Genomic DNA, 21,620 nt, shown 5'->3' with positions numbered 1-21,620 from the left:
GCGGGAGCGCCCTGGAATTCCATGACGCCAGGCGGGGCGGGGCGCGCGGCTGTCCCGGCCCCGGCGCTGCCCCCTCCCACGGCGAGCCCGTGTTTTCCTCCGGGAACTCGGCGGCCGAGCGAGCTCTGGGGTCTCCTGGAGGGCCGCAGAGCTGCTCCCGCCCTGCCGCTGGCGGCTCCGGCTGCTTTCAAAGGCGTGAGGAACACCGCAGGCAGGACTGCAGGGTATTGTCTGCCCACTGCCCACAGCGGAACACAGGGAAAGCACTGGGAAGGAAAAACTGTTCCTGTATTATCAGGTTTTCCACCTTCATTTCAGCCTCGCTGATTAATGCTTTTCCAGAGCTATAGGAGCAGGTACGGCCCTTTGAGCTTTACCACAAATGCTATTCGAGTGCCTACAGAACAGCACAGAAAGAGCTGGCCCAACTCTACAAAGACTCCAGACGCTCATCTTTCACTGGCAGCACCGATAAGCCTTTGCTCCTCCTTCCCAAAGGCCTTTATCTCGGCAGACCACAGGCATCTTCCACCCTAAGGCATCCATAAGCGGCCATGAAGAAATCTAACCTAATGAGATTCCACTGGTTTAGCCGGCAATAACACGCCAAGGACAACTGCAGTACTCCATCCTCACCCAGCGCAACCACCGCTGCTGCAAACGTGGCCAGATTGCTACGGGAAAGAAGATTAGGGTGGAAAACAGCTGGTGCAGCTTGGAGCCAGAGAAGACTCAAATGATAATGAATAGAAAAGAGGCACACTCAAATCAAAAGTTGTTTTCAGCACCTTTCACAGAAAGTAGACAGCCCTCATTCAGCAAAAAAGAGGCGGATTTCCACTGCTTGTACTTCTTTGGGCTGTCCAAGTAGCAGATGTTTTCCAAAATAATCTCTTTCACCTTTCCCTTGTTGGGAAACTCTCATCTTGCCTGGCAGACTCTGGGCGGAGGAAGGCAAGCACTTTCCCCATCAGGATGCGTTAATTGCAACTATTATATCAACCTAAAAACACTGTTTCAAATTGTTACTAGAAAAAGAAACAAACCCAAACTAAATGAAACAAAATGAAACATAAAACAATCAAAACTAACACGTTGTTGCTTTGGACCTTTCCAAATAGCTCCTAGCCAGCTTCCAACGCCAGTGTAATGCACTGGACCAGCTGGAGGAAGAGCTACCAGATCAACCCCAGTAACATCACAGACTGCAGGAACATCTACAAACTGCAGCAGCTGCTTCCCTTTGCAACAGCACAGATTACAAGCCAAACAAAACACAGCAGAGCAGATGAAGTTTGCCTTTTTTGAGGTCAGCTGGACCAAAAAGGAAAAAAAAAAGGAGTCAAGAGTATGATCAGTAAGGTTGTTTTCAAGCAGCACTGCAGGTTAATCTTTCAGAATCATTTGAGAAAGGCTTCCCACTACAAAAGACATTCACAGTTTGCCACCAAACTCCAAAGGGTCTCTGATCAAAGAAATATTTCTTCCCTATCCCCCCAAAAGCACAAACTAAACACCCAAATTACTTAGTCTAGATCCAGCTCAAGAGATAAAGGTCCTCTCCTGTCACCCAGGGAAAACTGGGGTTGTTATTATTTTTATCTAAAAGCTACTCTGACATTCTGGTGATGGAAGGAGTATAAAAGACTGCCTTTACTTATCTACAGCCTTCACCTGACTCCTACTTTCTTTCACCTCCTCCCAGACCCAATTCTCTATTCCTGTTCTCAATCTCCCTTCTTTAATTTGTTGAAGCTCCAATTAACCTTTGCACTCCAGATCTGCAAGTTCTCACCTATTCCCTGCCCAGCTTCCAGCCTGGTGGCCATTTCCTTGTTCTGTATTCCCAACACACCTCTTTGACTCAATGTATTTGCTCAGACAGTTGCATTTTTCTCTTCTTTCTCTTTGTTTTTTTTTTTCTATGTCTTTCATCCTCTTGATTCTGATGCCAAAGAGTTCCCACCTTCCCCTAGTTTTTCAGCCAGCCCCAGTCCCATACCTGCTGTGTTCCCTTCTGCAGCTCCCAGGCTGGACAGCCTTTCCTAGCCAATTTTAATCCCATCCTTAAAAAACACTGGACTGTGTTTCTTCATCCTCACTCCAGTCCTGGCAGGTGTGCTACCCAGTTTGTGGTTATGGCTGCTATGCACTTACAATTTCTCCTGGAAATTAAAGTTGTCAGTACAAAATGCTCACAAGCTTTAAAACTATCTTCCTCTTAACGTGCATTTTGACAGAATTAAAATATTTGCAGCCTTAACTTAGCATTAACAGTACACTTGGTGCAGATTTAAACATATTCCTAAATAATCATCTACATAAAAGACAAAAATACGTATTTGCTGTTTTTTTCCTGGGAAGTTACTAGGGGTGGCAATCATTGGCACCTGTAAAGGAAAGGAAAAGTCACCTAAAAACCTCAAAATGAGTTACAATAATCTTGCCTCTGTGTAAATAGCTTTCTATTAGGATTTGTTTTGAAGGTTTCTATGTCAGGGGTTTGTAGAAGTTGCAGAACAGTAACAGCACAGTAACAGCAGCCATTGTACTGCAGAACTGTTTGATATGCTGGGCTGCCCATCACACAGGACACCTTCCTGTCCTTTGGAATATCTATATTCTCTGTCAATACAGACACCAAAAGTACCCTGGCCAGAACCAGCAGCTGTGTGGTACACCTATCTTTAGAGATTGGCACCTACTGCAAACACAGATAAGAAGTTGTTGTGTAGTAGCAGTAGTAGTAGACACAGCATTTTTCTTACTTTTATGGTGTCTTTTAATAGTGTCTTTTGCCTTTTGCAGTTCTCTGAAATGCTTCACATACATCAGACATTATGGTCCCACTGTTCAAAGAAAACTCTTCCACAAGTGTTTACTTTTAAGCAGCTCTCAAGCTCCATGGGTTTCTGGGAAGGATTCATAGTTTTTAATTTATGCCTGTAAAAAAAGTGGACCCCTGAAAACTGAGACCGAAGGAAAGTCTCCCTGTTTAAATAACAATAGAATGTACATGTGCCACACAAAAAAAAAAAAAAAAAAAAAAAAATTGGAATTCCTGTGTTCTTCAGGAAAGCTTAAAAGAGACAGCTACTTTAAAATGCAAAATCATCAGTCCTGACATCCAAAGTCCAAAGGTACTTCTTTTCACACTTTGAGCATCACATATGGCATGGGGATTCAGGACAACCTGCTCTGGAGACAAAGTGCATTTTTCTAATGTCTCATAACCCAAAAGCAGTAAATCTGGGGTTTTTTTCCAAACCTTTTTTTGGTAATTAACACTGTTTCAATGGAAAAATTTTTCCAAAAGGTATTTCAAGGACAAAAATTCTAAAAGAATGAAAATAAGCCTACAATAGTTCAGAGAATAAGATTCAAGACTTCTGGATTTTGCTTCTCTTTTTAGATTACCACTCATTTTAGGAGGCTTGGTGAGTTTGACTTGTAGGATCCTCTCCTATAAAGACTTACCAAGCTCCTAGTTTCACTGAGTATATGCCTGCTTTTATATAGGGACTCCTGGCTCTAATTCCTTATGTATCATCCAGGATTTTCTTATTATAATCTCATTTGTATTATTATTAACACACATGCACTGCTGGAACTCATCTCTCATCCTTCTAATGAGGTCCCACAGAACATGAAAGAGTAAGTAACATTACCATAGAATAGTGCTAATTCTTTCTTTTCTGTGGTCTAGTGAGTTTCTACTGGTGGAAAGAGTCATAAAAATCCTGTATGAGCACCCTATAATGACATCCTGAGAATCCATTCCTATTCCAATCTAGTTTGCTTATTTGTTTGTTCATAATAGCCTTTTAGATATGCTTAATATTTTAGTATACTTTCTAATAGAAAGTAAAAAACCTCCATTACCTTTTGAAGACTGGAAGTTAAAAATATCTTTAATTGCCTGATCCAGAGCTAAGAACAGTTCCAGGTACATACAATGTGTTGTAGCTGCAACCACAGTCTTCATTTCTTCTTATCAGCTTAGAAGGACTGGCATGCAACAGTTCAGTATCTTAAGGTGGAAACAGGACTTGCAATATCATGCCAAAAAAAGCTGTATTCCTATTACACTGGCACTATAAAAATCCTAAACAGAACCCCCTTGTCAGTAGAACTGCAGATTCTTATTGACTTCTCTAAGCTTATGCCCAATCTTCTTCCATTTCTCAGGAAAGTATTGTGCTTTATTCTTGGATACTGCCAGTTTGGAGTGTACTGAGGGGTTAACTGAAACAGAAACCAAGTCCTAGCACCCGACAGGGAACAGGGCACAACAGATAATTGTCATGTTGTTGTACAGCCCTGCCAAAGCCTGGAAATTGGATGGTATGACAATGAGTATCTGTGATTTTTTAGATGAAGCATGATCAAACATGATAACGTATTTCAGAGATATGATGTGAAATTTAATTATAGAAATATGTTAAAGGCATTGGGTGAAAAGACTGGTGGACAAGTAAAAAGAAAAGGGAGTTTTTCCTCTGTAATGATAATGCAAGAATCTGAAATTTACTGTAGCTGCCTGAGTTAGTTTGCATTGACAGACACATTTCAAGTGGGTTTTTGCAGAATTTTCTGCAGAACAGGGAAGAACAATTGTTCTGGGGAATATTTCTTCCCAACATCACAGCATAATAAAATTATTTAACTGATTTTAGCTCTCCTGGCTCTTCACACATGACTAAGTTATGATAACAACCTTTGCTGTCTTTTGAAGCATTGTATTGTACTGTGGAAGGAATTGGGTAGCCCATGGTTTTCTAACAGAAACTACTGCAAAATCTTTTATTTCCAGTACTTCTGTGTTATGAGTTCATTAAGAGTGCCAAGGAGAAACAACCAAGACAAGCCCTAATTGGTTCCCAAATAAGATCCCTACTACAAGTACACTGATTTCCTAGGAGCTCCTGTTGTAGGAGAATTCCAGCAGGATGATTTGCCCCAAGGCTCACACCTGCTGGAAAACAAACCCCTGCAGGCTTGCATTAGGGAGGGGAAAAGAAGGCTCACTCTTTCCCACCACCCATTAGGCTTCCATTGGCTCCATTCTGCAGCACTGCTCTTGTAAAGGATGCCTTTTCACACACTGATGCAGGCTGCAGCCCCTGCTGACACTGCCTGGAAAGGCTCTGAGAGCTCCTATACTTGACAGAACTAAAAGATAATATTATTTATTTCATTTCTTTGCTCAGTAGGATAATCTCATGAGATATGAATCTCTTCTTCATGAGGGCCCTGGGGATAGCAGGCAGAATGAAACTCAGCTACTCTTCAGTACAATGCAAACAGCACAGACCAAAGTACTCAGGCTCCAACAGTAAACAGTAGATCAAAATACCAGCTATGACACCCTACATCTTAATTTATTTGGAACAATATTCTGTAGGCTGGTTGCTTTCAAAATAAATCTGCTTGTTCCTTGTAAAAACATAAGACTGTCTTGAAATGGCATGGATGCTTCATAAGCCTCACTTGTGATGCTTCCTCAAGCCTCAGCTGAGGAAGGGTCTCAAAATTGAAAATACTGTTCTGAGGTCTGGCTCTAAGACAGCTGAGAAGTGTTCTGACATGTCCCATCTTTCTTAGCAAGTATTCCCAAATCTCAAAACCCACTTCTGGAGAAAGTGGTCTCCTGAGAGCAGAAAAGGGAGAGGGAAGATGGAGTAGCAGACATTATATTTTAAAGCATCAGCAAAGAACATGAAGTTATTTTCAGTCTTATGAGACTACTGAGCTTTGGGGGTTTTTAAAGAAATGAAAGCTTCCTATTTTCCCAACATTCTTTGTAAGTTACACACTCTGTAGACTCTACTTTTCTGTGCCATATTTTTAGGTTATTTTTCTTCATTTCTCCTCCTCTTCTTCTCAAATTCACATCTCACAAGGCATCACGGTATGAAAACTGCAATTGCTATTGAGAATAGCACTTTATAGTAGCACTTCTCATTAGTTTCCTAATGCTCAGAAACTTCTGCAACACAGTTCATGCACAAGCCTACTGAAGAACAATTTTCCCTGACTACTCAATGTTCAATATCCACAATTCCAGCTGAGAATAACAGGATTCACAAATATTCACTTCTGAAAATGAGACCTAGTGTGCCTCTGACTACAAACCCAGGCGTGGGCACCCTAACTAGAGGCTATTTTTTAAAAACTCCTTTAAAGTGCCCATAGGGCTGCTTTCACATCACAAGGAAGAAAGTGCCAGAGCCAGAATTAGAAGTTCCTGTCTCCCAAACACGCTCTGAGCACACATCTCCTGTGTCAGAGGAGGGGGCCGGAAGCGAGGGCACACAGGAACCGTGTGGCAATAGGTGGTTCCTTCTGATCAAACAGTGCCTGTCAAGCCTCGCTCGCTCTGTGAGGGCCACAAAGCTGCTTTCATGGGGCCCAGCTGCCTTAAAGAGTCCAGGGATCATTGGTGGTGAGAAGGATTTGTCAGGCAGCACCAGTTCATCATATATGACTTGTATGTCTTAGTCAGTTGCTGACAAAATTCCCTCTTAAGTTTTACAGTGAGACTGGGGAGTTTTACCAAAACTCAGACAGGTGATAACACAAAAATCTCATCTTTTGTTTTTGAAATCTAAAGAAAGTGTCAGACAGTAGTATTTGCAGGCACAAGCTTGATCCTCTAACATCTCCAAACTCATCAAAACAAGCAAGCAACAGAAGGTAAATGAGAATGCACAAATTCAGCATGTGCTAACATTGCATGATTCTGGCAAATCATACGTTCTGTGGGGATTCACTATAACTTCTGCATGTTAAGTCTTGGCACTACAGCTTACAGTGCACAAGTGATGTTAAAATACAAGCCTGGGCAACTAAAGTGGAGAACATCAATTGGATTAAACATGAACCACTGGGCACAGATCTCAGGACAGAGAAAGAGAAGCAGCACCACTTGAAACCTCAACAGAGAACCACAGGAAAGGCTGCCAGTCTGTTTCCCCTGGGCTACAAGGCTTCCAGGCACAGTTTCCATGTTGGCACCGTGTCCTACATTCAGCAGAGGGGCTGTGCTTATGCAGGATAAACCCCCACTGTGAGAGGGAGTCATTTATCAGATGCTACTGAATTTGACATTACATGCTTCATTCCATCTGGAGGTTATGTCCTTTGGCCTAGCCCTGACCAATATGCCCCAGCCCAATGGACAGCAAGCATTCCTGGGAGTCCCTGTCACTTCCCCCTGCTAAAAGCACACAGCACCCTTCTCCCGTGGTGCACTGAAGGACAAGCTGGCTGCCTGGCAGCCCTGAATTTCGGGATGTGGCTCAGAGGGCCTGGGAGATTGCTCCTGCCACATCTGCAATATTTAAGGTTCTTGGTTCTGAGAAGCACAAGGTCACCTGTAGAACCTTTACAGGCAAAGGGCCACCTGCACAAACCAGGAGTGAGCACACATAGGAGCCATGCCCTGGTCTGCACATGTGGGGAGAGACAACTGGCACGAAGGCTTCTCCTGACAAACTGTTCCTGTAACTTCCTGATACAAAAGAACATGAGGGAGGGAAAAAAAAAACACTACAAAACAACCATCATCAACAAGATTTTCCAGCTGTGACTTTCACACACTGGCAAGAACTTCTTCATAGCCCTGCTTTGAGAAACAACCAATCTGGCATATTCTGACACCAACATCACTTCCAGGCCAGAGCCCAAATCAGACAGGAACATGAAGGAGCAAAGGCACAGCTGTATCATCATCATGTTTCTAATATTGAAATATAACCATGTGAGGACATGATTTTTCCAGGCCTCACATACATATGACTTAAGAAAGATCCTCAAGGGGCATAGTGAGCTGTATTACAAATTCCTCATAGATGACACAGAATTACCTCTGTTTTGGAAAGGATTAGAAGAAACACTGGAGGGGAATCCAACCAGTGGTATTCCCTGAACATCACACTAACAATTTAATTTCAATTGCATGGGTGCAAAAAGATATTTAGTAAACAAAATGGCAAATTATTCCAATATCAGATCAACAAGAAGCTACACATATCTGTAATCTTATAATGTCAGTATTCTCCAACTCAAACTTGTGGTATAGAACAACAACAAAAAACCCCACACATTTTCCCTAAATCAATATTTGTATGTTTTTTTTTTTTTTCTAAGAGAAACAAATACAAATCTGAATGTGTTATTATTAATTTGTAGGTCCTCAGCAAGCTGGCAGAACATTCTCTACACAAGAAGATAAATATTACTCCTACAAGAATGTTGTTTAAGTGGGGCTTGTATGATCCAGTGAAAAGGCAGCCATGTCAAACTCGGCACCCAAAGAATGAGGCCTCTCTCCACTACAGACTGGATCCTTAACTTGGGGCATCTCTCCCTCAAGCCAGAGGACCTTTGAGAATTTACACTAGCTGAGGATCTGACTCATAACACTTGATCAAAGGTCAAATTATCAGTGCCACCCTCTGCTTTAAACAGGATTTATGAACATCACCATGCCACAGACTGCCGAGCAGCTGATATCTCTGCTGAACATAACCCAAAATGAGGGCTTACCCACTCTGCTTGAAATTTCTGTCTTTTTAGAGCACACCTGTCCTGTGTGCTCTCCCTTTTGTTGCTGTCCTCTTTTCCTCTTCCTGTTTCTTTGTAGTCTCTTCAGGTAAACCGAAAGCAGGCAGACGTGGGTGGGGCAGTATAATTTGGGAGCTCCTCCCAATTACTGGAAATGCAACTTCAGTTCTAGCAAGGAACATTTCCAAATCAATTTTCATCTCAGCTGAAAAACAAATGAGGATACCTGATCTTTTTTTTTTCCCCCTTCAGCTGATCATTTCAAGAAGAGTGTAACTTTGGTCTAATTATTGCAGACAGTGTCATGATGGGATGGAAAGCACACATTGCAAAGCCATACAATGTTCAGTCTCTCTCTCCTGTTTCTTAAAAACTTTAAAGTATAGGGGTCTGACAGAAAATAGAGATGTACCTTGCATATAATATATACATTTAACACCTTATGCTCACTCTTAGCTTTGGATTTTTATGAAGTTGTCAAACACATAGGTGATAATTAAGAAACGAGAATCCAGTCCCTACACAGAGATTTAGTAATTAAGCAGTGTCTCTGCAGTGTGTCTGCGAGCTGTAATTAAAAGCTTCATCAGAGGGAGAGCAAAAGTAAAGAGGCAGAGGCCTGGTTTTTGGTATTGTTTTCCTATAAAATATACTGTTCACTATAAGTGACCCATCCAGCACTCTCCACCTGTATTTGGTTAAAATTAACCAAAACAGACCAAACCTAGGCATTCAGACTAGCAAAGCAGAGAAAACCCAAGGTTAAGGAATTCTTAGAACCTGAAGTGTTACCTTCTACAATGTTACCTGGGTGCCTAATTAATGAATTCATTTCAAGCTATTGCTGCCAAATTTCAAATTGCTATTAAGAACACTAACAAGGCTGACTGTGCTGATGATATTTATGGCCAAACAAAGAGGGACCTTGGTTTCTCAGGTTCTTCACATGTGCAGGTGCAGAGTAGTGCATGTTCCTCCCATGAAAAAACTGAAGTTTAAATATCCCTGCATAGGATGGAGACAATGGTGTTAAGCACAATGTGAGGGTAAAACTGGGTTTATAGTTACCTTAAAATCTTGATTATCTCTAAGTATCTGCACTAGTAACAACTATGGGCTGTAAGAATAAAAAAATCCAGCCACTCACCCCAGACTTGTTCAGAGATTGAAATCCAGGCATTCCCTGTGAGACAATAAGAATATTAAACAGTATCTATTGCATTCATACAATGAACATTTCTATTTCTGCCTCACCTGCTCCCATCCCAGTGTCAAGTATCTTAACTCCCTGTCTCTCCCCATTGCGTAGACGACACAGAAATTGAAGCAACTGACTATTGACATTTGGCAGGAAACTGCTCTTGCAAGTATCAGCTTAGATTCATTACAGTTAGTTACATTTTTGTCAAACAGTATCATGCTCTCTGAAGAAAAAAGTGTTCCCTCATGTTATACAGCCTCTTAGTTATTGTCCTAAGAACACACACACACACAGGTTTCTTTTCATCCCTTATCCTCCATATAAAAATAATATGAAAGCATTCAACAGATTTAATTGCAAATGCATTATGTGGAATTTACCCTTTGGGATATCATTAAAATGTAAAACAAAATACATCCAGATGATCCAGTTCCATATATTTATGATAGTACATGACTGACTTCCTAGTAGACAAACCCCCCCCTACTCTTAAAGGACATGTTATCAAATTTTGGAAGTGACAAAATTCACCTTTGTTAATATCTTTGCACACTTAGAATACACTAAAAGGAACATACACTTCTGTTTCACGCTTTTAGTGAAGCCTTCCATCCTTTCTCTGTGTCTAGGAGCATTTTTAGAAGTGAAAACCACTGAATTCTTATCAGAACAACTCTTGACCCATCCTTGCTAGTCTGGGCCCCTAGTGAACAATTGGTTTCGTGTTCTTCACTCCCACAAGCATCTTTCAAGTGCAGATTAGAAGACAAGGGCCAGCAAGTACCTTGCTGTGATCCTGGTCTTGACAAACCATTAAAGAACACTGGAAAGCATTGATAGCACCATTAAAATGGAACACACTGGAGGAAACAATGAGGGTGAATGAATGAACAAGTGAATGAATTGCAGTGTTATGACAGTAACACGTCTGATGGTTCCAGACAGACTGAAAAATCTGTGTTCCGTGTCAAATCAAGGAATAGATTTGAAGCAGATCACAGCCTGGTCTCCCACACTGCATCCTGCAGGCCACAGAACCCCACCCACTATCTCCACCACATACGGATATCAGGATGAAATACAAAAAGGATGGGTGGTCTCATCTCCTAAATTATGTCAAGATAGAAGAAAGTTTTAAATTCTAGACTTGATCCTTTGACTGATTTGATCAGGTAGAATAACCAGTTTGCCTGAGTGTCACCACTGAAATAGTCAGAGTACTTACTTATCCCACTAGGATACTGTCAGGTTTAATTAATTATGTCTGTGAAATCCTTTCTAAATGAAAAGTGGCAAGCATGATTTATTAACTAAGTCCAAAGCACCACTGCAGAATCAGAGAGTGTTCATTGTTTTACCAAGAGAATAACACTTCTCATAAAATACATTTCAAATGGGAAATTATAATAACAGCCCTTTTGACTTTTCTGTGAGGAGCAAGGCAATAGACTTTTGATGAGTTCTAGGAATAGAAGCATAATGAAGAACAAGAGACACAGGAACACTCGCCCACTGACATGAACCAGCTGAATGGTGCTGCATAAATCCTGAGAGCAGGGTCTGCTGTAGGGCTGAGCTGAGACAAAGCCACTCCTCTGCTTGTTAAATGCTGCTTGCTTGTAGTCTGACTGTGTGCAAGGATCTGGGCAAGTCACAGACACAATCACCCAACCACAGCCCCAGCACTGGACACAGGATGGATTAGAAGCCCAAAACCACCTGTAAGGTGGTGATGCAGGAGCTGATCTGTGCCAGCAGCACCCCACTGCTGTCAGCTCTCCTGCTCTCAGGGTCTCACAGCTCTAACCTGCAGGCAGAATCCAGCTGCCACAGTTAGGAATGATGGGTTGCTGTCATGGATGGACATCTCTCAGGATGCAGTGGGGCCTCTTTTTAGGTCCACTTTTCACCGAGGTGATACAACATCCCAGAGATAAAAGAGTAGACTGAAACACTCAGAAAAGACACGGCTCAAACAACCTGGGGATTACACTGATTCAGAACACCCACAGGGCAGTTCTGTGGCCCAGCTCTTTCCTGGACAACTCCACCTATTTGGCCTGTTCTGGCAAGTTCCACACCCTCCATGTCAAGAACAGGAGTTTCAGAGGAGGAAATGATTCATGGCCTCAGAATGGAAGTGAAATCCTGCAGATCAGAAGAAAATTCATCTGCATAAGTATACATGCATACCTCACGTTCACCAATTACACTTCAATCAGATACCACAAATGAATAAAAATACGCCAAATCTGGTGGAATTTAACATCAGGTGGCATGCCACAGATATGGCATGAAACAAGCACTACCACACGACTTCAAATACAGTGTCAACAGAATTTGGGCCTGATCCAGCAAAAAATAACCATAGCTTTTGCAGCCTACAGACACATAGGGTTTGAATGGCTCCACTGTGTCAACATGACACATAATTCAGAAATATCAACCTGTTGTAGCAAATAGAGACAGTAAGGGATTGTCTGGACTGGGTCAGAATCCTTTACAAAAATATTTTAGCTAAAATTACAGTGTAAGAAATGGTGGGTGATGTTTGATTTGTGAGTTGGCCAAGACAAACCCATCGAGAGATCCCCTTAATTAAGTTATTACTCATTTGTTTACATTTTGAAGTCTCCACTTCAAGTCATCTCTCAGCCTCTTTGTTTCCCAGCTTCCTCCTTCTTTATCACATCAGCTTAAGACAGCCAGGCATGAGAACCACTTACCCATGCTGGCACAGGCCTGGCCAGGCAGCACGGCTCTTCAGCAGGCTCAAAGGGTGGGACAGCCACACCACCAAACTTTCGGGAACAGCCAAGCAGCTCAGACACAACCCCCACCTTCCTAAAGCAGCACCATGCTTGAGAGCTGGATTCAGCTGCAGGCTCCAGCACAGGAGCCTATCTCACCTGCTAACAGGGATTTTCAGGGTCCCAGGTGCCACCCTGGCAGGGAAGCTCCCACCTCGGCTGGGGACACACCTGCAGTAGGCAGATGACACCGTGAGCAATAGTCCTTGCCCATGGTGCTGTTAAACAAAAAGGCACTGCAGGAAACATTGCTGTGTGGAGATAAAGTGACAGGTGTACCACACTGCAGGTCTCAGGGCAGTCCAACCACATCCTTGCTAGTGTTTGAAACAACTCCCACCACAGACATCTGGGAGCAGCCTGCCTTCAAATATCCTCTTTGTGGATGGTTATACTGAAGATGAAGACGTGGAGGAGATCTGAAACCACCAAAGAGTACAATGGTTGCACTGGATCACCATCATACCTCTGTACACATCCTTTCCTGAACAGGTAGAGGTGGGATTTTTTTTTTTTCCTAATTAATTCTTCAGTCTTCTGCTTACAGGTAGTTACCACATGTCATGAACAGCTAGCTGATTGTGGACTCCTGCTCCAGATCAACTTTCATTCTAATTTAAACACGTTACATGTGACCACGTAATTGAATCATAGAAAGGCTTAAGTTGGAAGGGATCTTAAAGATCATCTTGTTCCAAGCCCCTGCCATGGGCAGGGATGTCACCCACTGGCCCAGGTTGCTCCGCGGGCGCGGCCGCTGCCGCTGCCCCCCGGGGGCGGCTCCGTGCTCTGCCTCCGCCGCGACCGCGCCCGGGAGCTGGTGAGTGCCGGGGGAGCCGGTGTGGGGCCCGCCGGCCTCGGGAGGCGCTGCGCTTCCGGTGTCGGCGGCGCCGCGCAGGCCGCCCGCGGCCTCTGCCCGCCGGGAGGCCGCGATGCCCAGCCGGACGCACCTTGCTTTCGCTTAGCTGAGCAGCAGGGTTTGCTGTAAGAGAGCCCTGTAGCCTCTTATCTACGTTCCTTCCTAACATCTAATCTAAATCTCTGCTCTGTTAGTTTAAAATCCCTGTTGCCCTCTCACTATCTGTCCCTGCCTCTTTTCTATAAGCCTCTTTTAAGTGTTGGAAGGCTGCAACAAGGCCTCCCCAGAGCCTGCTCTTCTGCAGGCTGAACCACCCCAGCTGTCTCAGCCTGTCCTCATGGCTGAGGTGCTCCAGCTCCACCGAGCCCTCCTCTGGATCTGCTCCGACAGGCTGCCTTTCTTGTGCTGAGGAAGAGCCGGGCACAGCCCTCCAGGTGGGATGTCATGAGGGGAAAGGGGGTGAAACACCTCCCTTGACCTGCCAGCTGTCATTCTTCGGATGCAGCCCCGGACGTGTTTGGGTTTCTGGACTGGAAGTACACACTGCTGGCTCCTGTCCAGATTTTCACCACAAGAATCCCCAATCCTCTGCAGGGCAGCTCCCAAAGAATTTATCCCCCAGTCTGTCCCCACGTCTGGGATCACCCCGACCCAGGCGCATCGCCCTCAGACACCAGAGTTCGGGGCCAGTTCCCACCCCTACGCAAAACCGCGTGTGGGAGTAAACAAGGCGAAGGATCCGCAGGGACGGATTCCACCGCGCTGCAATTCCTCGCGTGAAATTCGCACCCTGTTTGGCCGGAGAACGCGGGGCTGCCCGTGTCCGCGGCATTTTTAGGTCCCATAGGACCCACAGGTCCCGTTTCCCACACTGGCGGTGCCACCGCGGCTCCCCCGGCCCTGAGGGGGCGCGAGCGCTCCCGTCCCGCTCTGCCGCCGCCAGCGGGAGCCACGGCGCGCGCTCCCCGCGGCTCCGCCCCTGACGGGCTCTGGAAAGGCTGCACAACCCGGCGGGCCGCACGAGTTCCGGGAACTGGAACGGCGAGGCTCCTTGGATTCGCCTTGAGCCGTTTACACAAGGAACAGCGAACTATAAAATGCCATGAAAACGGGCCGAGAGCCGCCAGGGCGGAGGGGGCGGGGCCTCCACCGGCAGCCCCGCCCCTTTCCGCGTCACGTGACGAGCGGGCCGCAGCGATGGCGGCGCCGGGGCCGGACGCGCTGTGGGTGCGGGACCCCCTGTAGCCTCTTATCTACGTTATATATATATATGTGTGTGTGTTTATATGTTCATACACATTGTGGTGGGTTGATCCTGACAGGACTCCAGGCGCACCCCAAAGCTGCTCTCTCCTTCCTCTCCTCAGCTGGACAGGGGAGAGAAAATGTAACAAAAGGGGTCAAAGGTCGAGATAAGGATGGGGAGATTTCTCAGCAGTCACGGGCAAAACAGAGTTGACTTGGGGAAATGAATTTAATTTATTACCAGTCGAAATCAGGGTAGGGTTATGAGAGGTAAAAGAAATCCTAAAAACACCTTCCCTCCTCCCCTCTTCCCCTTTCCCAGGCTCTTATCTCCTTCCCACTAGTGGCACCGGAGGACAGGGAATGAAGGTTATGGTCAGATCATCACAGGTTGTTTCTGAATTTTTCCCCATAGTATGGTTTTTCCCTGTTCATGTTTGCAAGCTGATTTAGACTGTATTCAGTCCTTTGGTAACCAGGAATTAAAGCAAGCACCACTAGAGAATGCTTTTCAGATTGTCTGATTTTTTTTTCCCCTCCTCTGGAAGGAAGAAAACACGACTGCTGAATTATTTTCTTTGTCAGAATGTTTCATGTTTTCTGGCTCAATGATCTGACTGAATTTTGCTGCATTTTTAGAACATCCCAGAAGAAAGCTTGTATGTGAAGTGTAATGGGCGACTGGTCAGCGATGAAGATGAGTTGCAGAGTGGAGTTGTTTATAGCCTGGAGCCAAGACTCTGTGCTGGAAAAGGAGGTTTGTTGTTTATTCTGCCTCTTAGTGATTAGATTCTTAGGTTAAAAAACTGCTGCTGTGCCGTAGTCTGTACTGATAGCAGGAGTCTCAGATGCTGGCAGATCTCTTGTTGTGTGTATCACTGGTACAAAGTCTCTGAGCTAAAACCGAGGTGTTTGGGCAAAGCTGAGGATTGACCAGGGAAGTCCAGATCTTCCTCACATCCCTTTTCAGCTTATCTCTGTTAGTTGAAGTCTGTAGCATGCACCAAAGTGACTTCAGAGTTGAAATTGTGTTGAAAAGGACCTGTGATATAGGAGTCTCCTCGAGCCAGGTCTCTCTCCTAAGCTCCTGGAGATCTATGTCATACTCAAGATAGCTCAGCTACCTTAGAAAGCGTAAAATCAGCAGGATGGCTTCTGTGGTAGTGTTGGAAACAAAAAGGTTTTAATAAAAGGCAAAATAACAGAACTCTTTACAGAGAGAAACTGAGCCAGGTGCAGGAGATCCTTGCCCCTGGTAAAACACCTCACAAAAGCAATTAGTTCCTTTGTTCTCTTCTTTTTCTAGTAAATTGCCCAGGTGGGACTTTTTGGCTCCTGTCCAATTGGCTATCCTTAACTTTGAGGTCAAGTTCCCCAGGTCCTATGAGGTGTCTTTTTACCTAATTTAAAAAAGAAATTTCTGGGCTTAATTCTTTTTAAAGGGGACAAAGGATAGTTTTGACACTCTGTCAACAGGGGGCTCATTTCTATAGACCTGTCATCTTAGACTGCCAGGTTTCATTCAGTGGTCACTTAAGGCAAATATTTCAGGTACAAGTAGTCTGTGATTTGAGTGTGTTATGTGACCTAATTGACTTTATCTTCTCTTATTTTAAAAATATACGTATAAATGCCAAGATCTCAGTAGCCAAAGAACTAAAGAATTCAACTTGAGCTGGATCCCTTACATTGACAAGATGTTTCTGTGTAGCTAATTCCTGTTTGCTTTGTTCCTCTGGAAGGGTTTGGGTCGATGCTGCGAGCCCTGGGTGCTCAGATTGAGAAGACAACAAACAGAGAGGCTTGTCGAGATCTCAGCGGAAGGAGACTGCGGGACGTCAATCACGAGAAAGCGTAAGGCGTTTTCTCAGAAGCTGAAATCACAAAATAACCTGATCCTGTAGCCCTCTGTTAACAAAAGAGGTCAAGGGGCTGCCTCTCGTAGCAATGAAATGGTTTGAGTACTAAAAAGAGCAAAAGTGAAGTATTAAGTGCAGATGGACCAGGAGCCAACAGGGCTTTCCTGAGTGTAATTCTATTATTGCAAAAATAGATGTGATTTTACTGCAGCCTGAGTCTGAGAGGCTTTTCCGCCCCTCTTGGTGCAGAATTCACAATTCCTTGTGTGGAATTCTCACAGTTCTCTCTGAAGCTGCGAGACCGCAGTCCTGGGGATGTGTGAACTTAACTGCTGTTTCTGGCTTTCAGAATAAGCCCTGTTCTCCTCTCTGCAGCCGCGTCTCTGTCTCCTCAGTCACTCCGCTGCGTGCTGCTGTCTTTTCCCTTTGCCTCCCAGCCCAGCAGGGGTGGGAGCGTCCTGTAGTGCAGAGCAGGGAGCTGCTGTTCCCGCTGTGAGCGCTGATGAGGGCCTTGTGTCGCCGCAGGATGGCGGAGTGGGTGAAGAAGCAGGCGGAGCGGGAGGCGGAGAAGGAGCAGCGGCGGCTGGAGAGGCTGCAGCGGAAGCTGGCGGAGCCGCGGCACACCTTCACCGACCCCGAGTACGAGCGGCAGTACCGCGAGATGGCCGAGCGCCAGGAGGAGTCCCTGCGCATCGGTACGGCTTCCTCTAGCCTCACTCCAGCAGGAAAATCTAAAAAATAATTGGGTTCTTAACAGTTTTTTACAGTTAAATGCAATCTTCAATTTCAGCGAAATTGACTTGATTTTTTTTCCTCTTTGTCTGCCGTGTCTGTTAAATTCCACTGGGCTACATGACACAATACAAATGCTTCATCTTGCTTAGCTAGGTCGCCTCCTAATAAGATCCAGGCTCTGTGAGGGTGTTGTTGCTAGTTGAGCTGTAAGAGTTACACAGTGAAACTATAAAGGGGTTGTACATAAAAACTAGATATTGAATCCAACTGCCAAATACCTTGTTTCACTTCCTGGTCTTTGTAGTCACTTTGTTTATCCCTACATTGTTGTCAGCTAGATAGTGAAACTTGAGGCTGAATGAGATGAAGAACCTAATAGTTCAGTTCAGGAATCCAATTTTAATTGTCTCTTAGTAAATCCATGTAGGAAAGCTTTTGCTGCTATTCAGTTTATGTTCAAGCTTTGAGTCTGTATCACCAATAGTGATTATTTCCATTAGTGTTTTAAATTGCATCTGAAGTGAAAGTAAAGTAGAATTTACAACAGACATTAATTGTGTCCTGATGAAGTTCACTTTCAAATTTGTTTTGAAGGCTTGCAGGTTATTGCCAGCAAAGCAGTGTCATCAGAAAGTGGAAAGAGTCGGAAGCGACCAGGAGAGCCTGGAAAGAGCGAAACAAAATCTGAAAAAAGAAATTGTCCTTGGTAAGAGTTATACCTTGTTTTTATACTCCAGCCTTAAGCCTTAGAAGGGATATAAAGTTAGATACATACGAGTAAGCAGAGTCTAGTCTGAGATGTAGACTGAAATAGAAATGAGAAAACTGAACTGATTAAATCAAAGAACTGAAAGTGAACATTTCTGCATTCCTATAATTCTGTCCCAGATGGAGCAGACAAACTTCATTTGCAAAAAAAGGCACTTTTTTCCCCCTACCCCTTCTAAATGATTATATTCTACTACTTCCTATTATCCTTTTCTTCATAAATTAATTATAATTTACAATGAACTTTAAAAATATTAGTTTTCTCCCCTGGCATCTTTCATCTAATGTAACATGGAAAAGAAGTCAAAGATTCCAGTCATTTCTGTATTGGGAATGCTGTAATACCTGTTTTGGGCATTTGTAGCTCCTTTTCAGTGTTGATAGCTCTTCCACTAACTAAACTAACCTAAATAGCTATTAGAGTAGCTCCTTATATCTCTCTGAAGAGGGTTTTAGAAAGAGAAATGTAGCAATTTAAAAAAAAATATTTAAAAGAAAAAAGTTAAGATAGATGCGTGTTAATTTGTAACATGTTCCCTGTGCCAGGCCAGGATTGGATGAGGCCACAGGCTCAGGCTGTGAGGATGACAATAAGGATGACTCCCCTTGTACATCTGACAGAAGTTGTCCATCAGGCAGCAGTGCTAATGGAAGTGTTGGAAATCCAGATGAGTGTTCAAGCAGCTCTGTGGCTTCAGCAGAGGACAGTTCACCTGCCAGTGCAAGTGAGAAACCACTGGAGCAGCCAGAAGCTCCTGGAAAAGATCTGCAAGGAGAGGTGTGCACAAGTGGGCAGGCTGAAATTCTCTCTGAAGAAAACAGTAAAATGACAGAGGCCCCAAAGGAAGACACCCAAGGAAAGAATGGAGTGACTCAAGCTCAGAAAGAAGAGCAGGAAAATGTTCCTGCTAAGGCACAGGACACAAACCAGGCACAGAGCACAGTAAGTATGAAGCAGGACAAAATGTGGTGTGTCTTCAGCTGCTTTTAGAGCTGAAGAAGCAAACAAGCTCCAGCAGTGTAGCTTTTCCCACTGGACTGATGAAAGCCCAACTGATACTTGGCAGCAAAAGGTGCCAATACTTCTGCTTTATGGGTTCTTGCCTAATATTGCTGTTAAAGATTTGTCGGGATAATGAATCTGGGTTTGCTCTAGCAATAATAAAAAAAGAGTGTAGCTCTTTTTTTCAGGCTGGGGAGTTACTGGGATTTTGCTGCCTTTTTTCACCTTGGGTGTAAAGTCTGCCACTGGCAACTGAACTCTGATGTGTGAAAGTTCATTACAGTTCAACAGGGAAAAGACCAGGGATGTAATCTGATCAATTAGAACTTTGTCATCTACTGTACTATTAGAGCTAGCAAGTTTTAAACAGGATGTTTACCATTCTTCACTGTTTACCTTTTGCTCAGTATTTGTGAGACTTTCTATTCCTAGAACAGGAAACTCCACCAATGCTGTGGCAGATTGTTATTGCAGGTGGAAATATTTTTATAGTAGTCCTTGGTGAATTTTTCCTTTTTTTTTTTTTTTTTTTTTCAGAAGTAGGGTGAGAATAATGAGGTAACCAGTTGGGTTTTTGTATGCTTAGCAGGACAAAGGTTCTGATTTTGCTGGCAAGAATTGTTTTTGCTGAGTGCATAAGGGGAGTTCTCTCATTCCCACTGCTGTTATTCCTTGCTCTGAAGTCTCTTAGGTACAGACTATAAGGGCAGTATGTGCATTTAAATATTGAACAAAATTGACTTAGATTTTGGCATCCTTTATAGTGTGTTAGTAAATTCCAGCATTTGATTATCCTGTCTATTCCATGGTTTTTTGTAGACAAGGCTCTGGATTGGACTAGACTATCTGTAGGGGTCCTTTTTACCTTCAGTTAATTTACAAATATACCAATTTCCTTTGAAGATGAAATTTTAATCCACATTTTCTTTTAGTGGCAGGATGAGATGTGAACTTCACAACTTGTTTTTTGGGGTTAATCTTACTAAAAAGAGATGCTTCTTAATAAATTTATTTAAATACAGTGTAACTGCATTAGAAATAACTTTTATCCTCCTTCCTGCTCCTGCTGGAGGTATATTGGTTATATTCTGCATCAGGCTAAAAAGGGGCTGTCAGCTTTGCTGTGCCTCTGGAAGCTGAGATTAAGCAGCTGAACTGCTGGGCAAGATGGTGAACTGAATGGTTCTTCATTCAGTTTTCTTGGGAGTATTGAACTTTCCTGGGATAATCATAGAATCTTCTGAGGGACCCACAAGAGTCAAAAGTCCAGCTCCTGGCCCAGCCCAGGAGAGCCCCAAGAATCACACCATCTGCCTGAGAGCATTGTCCAAATGCTTCTTGAACTCCTGTTTTTTCTTGAATGTTTTTCTCAAATGTTTTTCTCTTTTCAGGAGGTAGAACCAATAGACCTGCTGGCCTTCAACTCTGCTGCTGAGCTGGAAGCCCTGGGCTTAGAGAAGCTGAAGATGGGGTTGATGTCTTTGGGACTGAAATGTGGAGGCACTTTGAAGGAAAGAGCAGCAAGGCTTTTTTCAGTGAGAGGTCTGTCTAGAGACCAGATCAAGCCATCCCTATTTGCAAAGCCCCCTAAAGGGAAAACCTCTGGTTAGATTTGGGAATATTTACCTTTTTTGCCTGTGTATTTGATGTCATTAAATAAAAGCTCTTGGTATCCTTTCAACTGAGTATCCCCAGCTTCTGAACTCACATCCACAAGCTTTGTTAGCATCCCAAGGAGTTATGGAAAGGATGGACAGGTGGGAAGGATATCATCGTAGACACAGTGCTTGGGGATCTGTTCCACAGTGTGTTGGAGGGAGAAGAGAAACACTGAGGCTCTGCAAACCACATCTCGTGGGGGTTGTGACAGGACAAGTGGACTCTGTGTGGGAAGGAAATGGGTGTGTTTACTGACTGCTTCATTAGGAAACTGGGATGCAGGGTGCATGGGAGGTCACCTTAGCATGCTGAAGTTTTGCTGGTGTAAATCCAGTGGCTGGGGATGTTAGATCTGGCAATCCCTGCCCAGGTGGCAAACCTTTGGTGTCACCAGCTCTAAAAGGCAGTGACAGTGTGTAGGACAAAAAAGCCTTCAGCTCTTTGAGCACACTCAAGCTTCTCTAGTATGAGAAGAAGAGTGTGGGACAAAAGTGAATTGGCTGTGTCAGTGTTTTGGCAGCAACTCCTACCCAGGTTATTTCCCCTCACTGCAGTTGCTCTCTTGTTTCAGTTGTAGTGATGCAGCCACTTCCAAGCTTACCCCATGTGTCACCTACTTGCCTTTAGTGTCGTGGGTTCCTTATTAAACCAAATCAGTTCCCTGATGTGGCTCTAACAAATTTGTGCCAGCACAACAGAAGCAGAATTACATAAAAACACTGGTTGGGATATTTCAAACCACCAGTAGCACCAAACACTATTGACCAACTGCATCTTCAGTAATGCCAGAATTAAAAGAAATGCCCTACATCTGTCTTAGAGGGCAAGAGCTGTACCTTGAACCAGCTCCACACTTTGGCAAGTGTATTTGGGAATTGTTTAGCTCCTGCTGAGTTAAAAAAGGAAAAAGCAC

General features: G+C 44.0%; 1 protein-coding gene across 1 annotated transcript; it reads left to right on the top strand.

Moving 5' to 3' along the window:
- The first annotated feature begins 12,497 nt into the window (after window positions 1–12,497).
- On the top strand, window positions 12,498–20,729 carry SDE2 (SDE2 telomere maintenance homolog). The gene is made up of 8 exons (XM_041425122.1): window positions 12,498–12,548; window positions 13,295–13,399; window positions 15,323–15,440; window positions 16,426–16,537; window positions 17,068–17,237; window positions 17,872–17,983; window positions 18,592–18,988; window positions 20,440–20,729. Exons 1-8 carry the CDS (start codon window positions 12,498–12,500, stop codon window positions 20,656–20,658), a joined length of 1,284 nt encoding a protein of 427 aa, XP_041281056.1. The 3' UTR covers window positions 20,659–20,729.
- Window positions 20,730–21,620: the final 891 nt, after the last annotated feature.

Source organism: Onychostruthus taczanowskii, unplaced genomic scaffold (assembly GCF_017590055.1).
Source record: "Onychostruthus taczanowskii isolate IOZ18803 unplaced genomic scaffold, ASM1759005v1 scaffold87, whole genome shotgun sequence".
NCBI classification, from domain to species: Eukaryota; Metazoa; Chordata; class Aves; order Passeriformes; family Passeridae; genus Onychostruthus; species Onychostruthus taczanowskii.
The sequence above is the reverse complement of the archived record's forward strand: the minus strand, read 5'-3'. Positions and strand labels throughout refer to the sequence as shown.

What these genes read in the sequence shown, in the direction of transcription:
- SDE2 (XM_041425122.1), top strand. Translation starts at nt 12,498, where the DNA reads ATGCTGGCACAGGCCTGGCCAGGCAGCACGGCTCTTCAGCAGGCTCAA. An exon ending in CTCTTCAGCAGGCTCAAAGG is followed by an intron (nt 12,549 to 13,294) that starts GTGGGACAGCCA and finishes TGCCATGGGCAG; the next exon opens with GGATGTCACCCACTGGCCCA. An exon ending in CAAACCAGGCACAGAGCACA is followed by an intron (nt 18,989 to 20,439) that starts GTAAGTATGAAG and finishes TTCTCTTTTCAG; the next exon opens with GAGGTAGAACCAATAGACCT.